This window comes from Triticum urartu, unplaced genomic scaffold, assembly GCF_003073215.2.
Source record: "Triticum urartu cultivar G1812 unplaced genomic scaffold, Tu2.1 TuUngrouped_contig_5308, whole genome shotgun sequence".
Classification (NCBI taxonomy): Eukaryota; Viridiplantae; Streptophyta; class Magnoliopsida; order Poales; family Poaceae; genus Triticum; species Triticum urartu.
The window spans coordinates 1-9,585 of record NW_024115974.1 but is presented as its reverse complement, the minus strand read 5'-3'; the positions used below and the strand labels follow the sequence as shown (position 1 = coordinate 9,585).

The following is a 9,585-nucleotide window of genomic DNA, read 5'->3' as shown; positions in this document are numbered from 1 at the left end:
TCTATGTTTTCTCTCTCCCGCCACTTTGAACAGAAAAGAACTATTTTCTCTATTGTCTCGAGTAAACCGCCGCCACTGGCCAGAGACCCCATACGCCTCGTTGTAGTTATAGCCGGCCAGCCGCGTGTACGCCTCGTCATTGTAGTGATGCCATGTTTCAAAGCCTTATTCTCTAAAAACAAAATGAACATTGTAACAACCTGTGAGCTTCTTTCTTGCTCTAGCTTTCTCTAGAGCCGAGCAGCAGTGCAGGCAGCGCTCGAGCACCTCGGGTCCGACCCTCACGCCCTCACGCCCTGCCGTTTTTCTTCTTTCACCCCTGTCACCGCTGTCCCAGCCTTTCTTCGCTCGTTCCGTTCCCTTTCCTTCGCTCCTTTCATGTCCCCCATCTGCATATCTGCAAGCTAGCCTGCCAGAGACTGAATTTACACTTCCTTGTTTCTGTTAATCTCCTTCAGGCCCACCGTGCATGCACGTATGAGTTGCTTCCTTTTCTCAGCCTTTGCTTATTGATTCCCAGACAGCTCCTTGATAACCAGGACATTGAAAGGCCTATATAAATTAGTAGGATTGGATTTAAGGACGCGAGGTGGGATTAATAATACATGAAACAAACTTTTCTTCTTAGCAAACCAGCTCAGTTGGTGCCGACAATAGCTAGGCGAAGATGAGGTCGTGAGTTTAATTCCAAGTAGCATCTAATATTTTTGCCAGGCCCTTTATGTTGGCTAGATTAGTTGGGCCACAGCCCAAGCTGCGTGCGGCTTTCCATCACGTAGACTTCGTTCGAGTCTCATCCCTCCGGACGGAAGTCGTGCGTGGCGGGCCACATGAATAGTATCAAAATTTAGTACCACCTTGAATATGTTTTAAATTCAAACTGAAAGCGTAAAATTACGGGAAGAAGCGTATTGTGACGGTGAACCCATGGAGTCAATCCGTACTTTATTATTACGGAAAGACCAGGACTAGGACATATGCCCGTGCGTTGCAACGGGAGAAGAAAATATCACATCCCTTTAATTGCTCTAGTCCATCAACCTCCATCCGAATCATATTTCCACATCCTAAGAAGAGGTTGCATTATTTAGACCTGTGTGGAGAAAACATATGTTGCAATAAATTAGGATTAACCGGGTCATCGATCTATGCCCAGCTCATATCGACTGAGGAATGAGGAAGACAACATGTCTCTGTCTAAGGAGCATAATTAGTACAATAAAAAAACCAGCACCAACAGCCTAAATTGTACCTTCAAATTAAGACCTAGTTTAATCTGATGGGACAAAAATAATTAGTAAATACATCAAACATATAGTCAATTTCTATAAGAAAACATATAATCGTCCACTCATGATTGAAAAATGCAGTTTGAATGGACTGCCCAATCTACATAAATCACGACCATGTTTTTTACATTGCCTAACTAAAGCAACATTTGGCTTAGGCATAGTCTAATAAAGATTGCAAACTGCTGATAAGTGTTGACCTGTCATTGGTTTCTGGTGAGCATATAAATTTACTTGACTGAAAAGAAATTTTCAGTCATAGTGATAGCTCCAGCCAACAACCGGAAAAGTAGTCTCATTGGATATATGCGTCCAACAGTCCAAAGAGGGACTCCATAGGAGCAGTATGGAACATCATCATAATGAAATACCTGTTACCTCTTCTTTTCTTTGTCATCAATGTCGGTCACGATGTCCACTACATAGCGAACGTTCCACCTAAACTTGGATCCAATAAAGAATTGCATCCCCGCATGGACAGATAAGCGAACGGTCGCGTTTGAGATCCCGGTCAAATATGCATAATCTAATGCTTGCGCCTTGTGTTTGTGTGATCTGGATTTTACATCGTAGTAGTTTAGTACCAGTCCGTGAAGGGCACAAAGAACCACCAAATTCAACTTTAGTTGAAAACGATCAACACCTTTTTTGCGGGATAACATGATCAACACCAAAAACAATGGAGGTTGCGCGTTTGATTCCAGTCACCGTCAAACTAATTTTGACTCATCTCCTAAACGGGATGGTTGGGCCGGGTCGCACGGACCTGTTGGGAGGGCACTGTTTTTTTATTGGTGAAATGTTACGCGGGAGAACGGGGTAGAGGCCTAGTGGCCCAGCATAGACGATCCATAGAATAGCCTAGCTCAGTATGAAGAAACGCCATGGTCATATGAAATGGGAGGACCAATAATATTATACCTCCATTTATATATAAAAAATAGTATATATGCCGGTGGGTTACAGAAACAATTGACATAAATTTAGCGAGGACTGTATGTGCAACATAATGTTGAATGTGTTATAAATTTGGTGCAAGCTTAGTAAGGATTATAAGTGTAAGGAAAAAAATGTCAGGTTGTCTGTTGCAATGAAAGAAAAAATGAAGTGAATTTAATGAGGATCATGTAGGAAAAGAATGGCACTTCATTTTTATTCGTAAGATGAGGTCCGTTAATTACTCCCGCGATTAATAGGGCGCCCACAATAATTACCGTCTATTTCCCTCTCTTTCCTTATTTATTTTTCAATGTAATGTCTATTGCCTTTCTTTCTGGATCCACATAATTGCCGTCTATTTCCTTCCTCTCTTTCCTTTCTCCTTTCTTTTTTATTTCTCATGCAACGTCTATTTCCTTCCTCTCTCTCCTATTGCTCTGCCCCTCATTTGTTCCATTAAGGACAAATCTTATTCATCTCATATTCTTTGCTTAATTTCCAAAGCAGCTCCTTGATGCTAGACAACCTAAGAACGTATATAAACTGATAAAAAATTATGTAAAATAGCAAGGTGGGACTATTTAATAAGTAAACAAATATGAAAAACTGCCTCCAGCGGTCCAGCAGGCTCCCTTTGTCCGTCCCGTGCGCCGCAGCAGTCGGCCCGGCCCAGCACGCCCGTGCTCATTGCCTCAGCCCGTGTACGCCTCATACTCTATTCTTAAAAGCCGAATGCCTATATTAGCACAGACATGAGCCTAGCCGGAGTGGTGTGCTTTGTTGGCATACATCAGGTAGACCAGGGATCAAATCACAGCGTCACAATTTTCTCCCCTGTTTTTGTAATATACGCGTATGGGCTGGACTAAAGCAAGCCCAAGTCTGCCATTGTGCTACCACGGAGGCAAAAACGAAATGTGTGGTTAGTACCACATCGGAGGCTTACTAAATGATTTGGCTTGCAAGCTGGTCGATCTACTTCTTTTGCTCTGAAGCCAGTTGATTGCTTTTAAGCTATCTACTTTTCGACCAGAAGGATCAATCCAACAGATAGCCAGTAGCCAGCTTTGTACATGTACCAGGGCTCACATATGTGTCTCTCCATGTACAAGGTTTCAGCAGCAGTAGCGATACACATGCAAAAGATGCATACACAGAGAAAAAGGGGACAGAAAAATAAGTCAAAACAGGGGTCAAGGGGATACATACTTCTGCTGTAGCCGACGCAGGTGACATTGGACAGCTCGACGGCTGTTCTTCTAACTTCGCCAAACTCGGCGCTTCTTCTACCTCCGACGAAATCGGCGCTTCTTCCTGCGGCGAACTCGGTGTCGACATTGGATGCTTCGTCCAAAACTGACTTGATGGAGATTCGAGCCGAGGACCCTCCCTTCTTATAGCAGCCAACAACAATCTGGGTCGGCAGCTCCATTGATTTGCGTTGGACAAGGACACGGACTGCAATCCATACAAATCGATTTGTGTTGGACAAGGAGACTGCAATTCCATCCAAATCATACACGGAAGCAGATGCAGAGGTTGAGAAGGTTACATCGGGGGAGGCGGGAGAGGACTGGCTGTGGCGGACATGTCACAGTGGAACGTGCTCGCCGCCGGCGATGGCCTACCCAACCTGAGATGTGCCCCCTTCGCAGCGCCAACGAGGTCCTCCCACGGCGCCGGCGCATGGGGGCAGCAGCAGCTGGTCCAGCGTCGCCACAAGCTCATCACGGCCGCCGCCGTGCCGCACCATCTTCTCCTACTCGGTCGCGCCGCCCCTTCTGCTCCGTCGCGCTGCCTCTTCTGCAAAAGCTCCGCCCTTCACTTGTCCGCTGAGTGTTTGGATAAAAGTTACTTTTTTTAACGAAAGGGTAGAGACGTCCAGTCAGAATAAAGAGACGGGCGTTCCTCCCACGGCGACGACGCATGGGCCAAGGCCAAACTGGATTTTCATTGTAGCCCAACTAAACGTGCATGGGCCAAGGCCAAACTGGATTGCAGCCCAGCTAAACGAGAACGTACCGGTCAATCGAGTTGCACGTACAAATTTTAGTGCCACCTCAAATAAGTTTTAAAATTCAAAGTAAAAGCGTAAAATTACGGAAAGAAAGCGCATTGTGACGGTGAACCCACGGAGTCAATCCGTGCTTTATTATTATTAGGGATAGACTAGCAAAACTTGTCCGTGCGTTGCAACGGGAGAAAAAAAAATCATCCCTCATAAACATACCCGACAACATCAGCAAACAATATTCTTAAAAAAAAAATTTATGGGCACAATTTGAAACAATATGGAAACCAAGGTTAAGCCACCGGTTACATAAAGCTCGTATCCGCGGTTTAGTATGAAATCATCGTATAGGGTAACTTAATCAATCTCAGGACTCGTCAACTCAGTCTATCGGAGGTGTTACAAGGGCATGATATGCGTGTGTGCACTCATAGAATGAGTGTATGTATGTGCTTGTGACTTGTGAGCATCTATGTTTTGTACAGTGTTTATAAAAAAGGTTTCTTTAATCTTTGCATGCATCAATAATGTGTTTGTGCGTTGCACCGAAAGGAAAAAATCATCGCATGTTTCTAGTGACTCATTTATGATGCCACTATTAATGTCTAGCATCTGCAATTACCGCATTCAAGTCCTCCTCCAACGCCTCTAGCTTCACGCTATTTATCAGACGGAGTGAGATTTTTTATATACATTTATAATGCATTTACGCTTGTTGTAACCCAAGACCAATTCTCTAATTTCTTTCCATAATAATTATGACAATATTTCTTTTGTTTTATTTTGCATTGCATCATGTCATGATGCTTTAATTTGTAATCAGGTTGTTCAAACCCTAAACTTGAATTAAAAATTTCTAACCCAAATAAGATGTGAATGAATAAATTGCATGGATCTTTGATCTATTTAAATCGAGAGATTTCACATGGTGGTTCTCTTTATAACCTATGAACATAGCCTCCTAATATTATTTGGAAGCTAAAGTAAAGTATTCCATTATTTGCAAATTACACATAAAAATACTTCCAATTTAAATACCTTTTGTTTCTAAATATTTTTAAATCTATGCTCTATTCTCCATTACTCCAATTCAAGTTGTGGAGCTTTGATATATGTCAGAGTAGCCACATGCAAAAAAAATCACCTTAAAAGAATATTTGATTTTTTCTCACCGTCTCTATTTTTTTTTTGAAGAATGGGAATGTGCAGTGGGCTGCCCCAATGGGCGCAGCGGAGCCAGCCTCCCAGCAGGCTAAAAAGTGCCAGCGGGCTCCAAGGCCAAACTGGCCAAACAGGCCCAGCACCCTCTAATCCTAGCGACACAACAGTCTGCTCGATCCCCACTCGCTCTCTCCCTGCTCCATTCCCACGCGACTCAGGCATCCCGCCGCCGCCAGGGCACCCCCACCTCGCCTGATCTCACGCCTCCTCACCCGCCGACCGGCCCTTCCTTTCATTGCATGGCCTCTCTCGCCCTTGCGCCCCCCTCCTCTCCTCTGTGCCTCCTCCTCCGGCCACCAGCGCCCTGGTCACCACCGCCTCCGGCCACCAGCACCCTGGTCACCACCGCCTCCAGCAGCACTTCGTTCCGTTCCTTTTCCTTCGATCCGTTCCTTCCTTCTGTCACTTTCCTTCTAATGCGGCTTGTTAATCCTTGGTGTAACTCTCGTACGTACATATGGACCAGTGAAAATACATGGAATTCAGCGAGGCGAGACTATGTATTGGAGTTTTGGAATTGGTAAGTGATGCGATGCTGAGGAGGCAGCGTGGGTCAAGGTCCAATACAAAGCCGGGTACAGTGGATGGTGTATCGGATCGGGACTTTTATTAGCGATAGAATAGTACATGAATTCCGCATGAACCGGTAACAAACGATGACGAATTAGTACCACCTCGCGTATATGTTTTAAATTTAAACTGAAAGCGTAAATTCACAAGAAAAAAGCGTATTGTGACGATGAACCCACGGAGTCAATCTATGCTTTATTATTAGGGAGAGACTAGCACAAAAGCCCGTGCGTTGCAACGGGAGAAAGAAAACTCTCTCTCTAACCCAATGAGGCTTCTTTCGCCCATGTCTTGTATTTTTAACATGACATCTATGTCAACATGATAGCCCGCCCGTGTTGCCACTTATCCTTCAATAAGTTCTTACAATGATGCTTGTGTTGTTTACCTGATCAAAGCATGTTGGAACACAATCAATTCCAACGTGATGAGGTCAACCACCACATGACACACTTTTCATTGAAAAGCTCAAGGAAATGTTTATAACTTCAAATAATAATCGCGTCAAGCTAGATATGAGGGCCGCCCTCTGTGAGCTAGTCCTGCACCTAGTCTGTACACCGATCTACTCATGCATCAAGTCCATATAACGCCCCGATACTCCCGCTCGCTTTTGACTTGTAATGTTGTGGACTTGTTTTCTGGAGGGAGGGTGAGTCATGCGCGTGTCCCCACATGCCTCTTTAGTGTTTGGCTACGTAGCAAACGCCAAAAAATTTCTTAATTTCCAATAATACAATTGGAGATATATTCGCCACAAGTAGTACACAAATGTTCATCTAGAACATCCCATTCAACTATACTACAATGATCTAATGCATCTTAGCTAAAAATATATTATCAAAATCTACGTAAAAATAATTGACCAACACAAAGGTAAGAAACTTCTCAACAAATAAAAAGTGATAGTGCACGTGCAGACTCTTTTGACCATAAAAGAACAGATATATTGATGGTGGCCTTATTCTTGGAGCATTTCTTCAATTACTTGGGAAACCAAACTTACATAGTGTCAGGAATTCCATTTGAATTTCTACATACTTTCTCCACATAGCCTTGTGCTGGTTGAAAGCAAAAAAACTCTATAGTGATTACATAGAGTAAGCACATAGAAAATGACAGTCATCCACACTCCCCAAAGTAAGCAGTCAGTTAGCATAAATTGCTAGTCATTGATCATAATTTCAATAATATAGTCACCATAAGTGAGAACAATATTCTTCCGCGATAACAACACAAACTCAATTGCAACTGAATCAGAGCCGACGCAACACACAACACTTGCCAGATCAAATAATTTCATGGTGATGTTGTTTAGAGCGAGTGTTTTTCAGTGGAATAAAAGAGTCATCTGGAGCGAAATTTTGGGATGCCTGCACACTGTACTATTTTAGGATGACATAGTAGATAAGTCATAATACAAGTAGAAGTGGCAACTGACAAGAAAACATACTTAAGTACTTAAATGCATAAATAATGTCAATGACTCACCAATTAAAGTACCGATCAAGCTGTTTTATAGGGTGCTCTAGTATTCTTGTGTATACCACAGCTAGATGACTCCATGCTTGAAGTGATTCTTCATTCTTGATGTACTCATCCCACAAAGTATTGGAACCATAATCTGTTCCAACATATGCTAAACCCCGATTAAACAGTGTGGGAAAAAACAGTGGGTTTAGTTGCTGATGAAAGAATGAAACAATCAATCCCCAGAAAAAGAAACATTAGATAGTTCCAGGAACACTAAATGAATGATGGCTTGTACGGTCAAACAGTGAAAGCTACATTTGCAACGAAGGAGGATTGTATTTTTCTTGAAAGATCTAGACTTCAGTACTTTGTATAGCACAAACATGTGATCTCCAAATTGGCCACTTAGTTAATGCGCTAAATGACTAATATTGGCTATATGAAAATACTTATACTCCCTCTATCCAGGTTTATAGGGCATGAGCGGATATTTTAAGAACTCGACAATTTGACTAACGAAACATATGTATATACCAGCAAAAGCATATCACTGGATTTGTATTCGAATGAAGTTTCTAGACATACTTTCGGTGGCATATAGCATGTTGAGGACCTAAAAGCCTGTGCAAGCCCTACAAACCCAGATGAAGGGAGTATAGATTATAGCTGCTACAAAAGGAAAAAGGGCAAACAGAGAAAAAGGTCAAACAGATTATGTACTTCATGGAGAGAGATTAGTCATTACAACTAACAGACATGCACGGAGCCTAAGAACACACTGCCTAAGCCAAAATTTGAATATATGCAACATCTCCATGGCCTACACTATCACAACGAATGCAAAAATACAGTGCTATATTATAAAGCATTTCATCAAGCATTCATATTCAGGTACTAAGTATTGTAAAATCACTTCTCGTCATGTATTCCTGTATACATATACAACCTAAAATGCATTAGTTAACAAAAGTCAAGACATAAAAAGAAGTTAAAAACTTCATCAGAATAGTTTGGGTATTCAATTGCTACCTTCTGATGACATCTGGGTCATTGTATGTTGAGATCGCAAACTGACAATAATTACACCATATGTCCACTGAATAAGTAACTGCAAGAACTGCCCGTTCATACACCTCAAAAACTTTATTGACACCATCTAGACGGCCTTCATGATCTGCATATTTCTTCCAATAGCCAAAGCACAGAGGGAACTCCGCACGGAATGCATCATACAATTTCCGTATTTTTAATATCTCGCTCTGACCAGGAATACACAAAAATCTGCCATTAGCATAAATTTGTTTATCATTAAAAATCCATTTTATTTTATTAACCAAACAAAACAAATTTATATCTAGTGTTGTCCATTAAAACACGAATAAGGACAGATTGACAAGACTACAGTAGGACAATGATGAAACTACTACAGGGAACAAGGCCCATGAAGTCAAAAAGAAAATATACTGGGATCCTACAAGACAGAGAAATGTAGAAAGAAAATGTGCTAAACAAAAACAAGGGAGCGAGTGACCATCCATGCATAACAAAGATTGGCATAACTTTGTGGTCCACAAGATACAGATCGATTGCATATGACCACCGGAATATGTAACACATGTGGGCACAAAAAGAGGATAAGCTGCTGAAAATTATGACACATCCATACAGCAAGTTGCAAAAAGGAGAACAATGCACTGTATGGTAAGGCAACAATTTCAATTTCACCTCAGCAATCCTCTCCGTCTCTTCAATAAGTGCGGTCCAAGCATCGACGTCTAAGCAATCCAAGGTGACAACATCCCATAACCTAGCCTCTTCCACTGAAAGCAACAACCTATTAGCAACAAAGTAGCAGGCAGGCAACGAAACCAGATAGAGAAGGCTTCTGCCTCAGCAACATTACCATACTCATACGACTGCTAGGGGACCATGGGATCGGCCATCTCGACGGCGCCGACGCCGTCCTCCGTGGCCCCCGCGGCCTGGTAGCCCGCTGCCTCGCCGGAGGTCCCGTACGCGGATCCGCTGGCTGTCTGCGCCCTGTCGTAAGGGGCGCCCCCCGGGAGATGCGGGGGTGGCGGT

At 42.8% G+C, this 9,585-nt stretch overlaps 1 protein-coding gene and 1 long non-coding RNA gene across 5 annotated transcripts; both read right to left on the bottom strand.

Moving 5' to 3' along the window:
• Window positions 1-370: 370 nt before the first annotated feature.
• LOC125529054 lies at window positions 371-4,073 on the bottom strand. 3 transcript variants are annotated; one of them, XM_048693459.1, is made up of 3 exons: window positions 3,781-4,073; window positions 3,438-3,686; window positions 371-552 (listed from the first exon to the last, which is right to left on the bottom strand). In XM_048693459.1, exons 1-3 carry the CDS (start codon window positions 3,914-3,916, stop codon window positions 455-457), a joined length of 483 nt encoding a protein of 160 aa, XP_048549416.1. In that variant the 5' UTR covers window positions 3,917-4,073; the 3' UTR covers window positions 371-454. The 3 variants fall into 3 exon arrangements, with proteins under 3 accessions (XP_048549416.1, XP_048549418.1, XP_048549417.1); XM_048693461.1 differs by lacking the exon at window positions 371-552 and adding an exon at window positions 559-1,093; XM_048693460.1 differs by lacking the exon at window positions 371-552 and adding an exon at window positions 1,100-1,844.
• Window positions 4,074-7,146: 3,073 nt separating this feature from the next.
• LOC125529056 lies at window positions 7,147-9,573 on the bottom strand. 2 transcript variants are annotated; one of them, XR_007292539.1, is made up of 5 exons: window positions 9,407-9,573; window positions 9,229-9,323; window positions 8,533-8,784; window positions 7,522-7,654; window positions 7,147-7,403 (listed from the first exon to the last, which is right to left on the bottom strand). It is a non-coding gene; the product is annotated as an uncharacterized LOC125529056 (long non-coding RNA). The 2 variants fall into 2 exon arrangements; XR_007292538.1 differs by having other exon boundaries at window positions 8,533-8,762.
• Window positions 9,574-9,585: the final 12 nt, after the last annotated feature.

Coding starts and splice junctions, on each gene's coding strand:
- LOC125529054 (XM_048693459.1), bottom strand. CDS start 3,916: ATGCGCCGGCGCCGTGGGAGGACCTCGTTGGCGCTGCGAAGGGGGCAC. Junction 3,687..3,780: donor CCTCTCCCGCCTCCCCCGAT/GTAACCTTCTCA, acceptor TATGGATTGCAG/TCCGTGTCCTTGTCCAACGC. Junction 553..3,437: donor CTGCGTCGGCTACAGCAGAA/GTATGTATCCCC, acceptor TAATTTATATAG/GCCTTTCAATGTCCTGGTTA.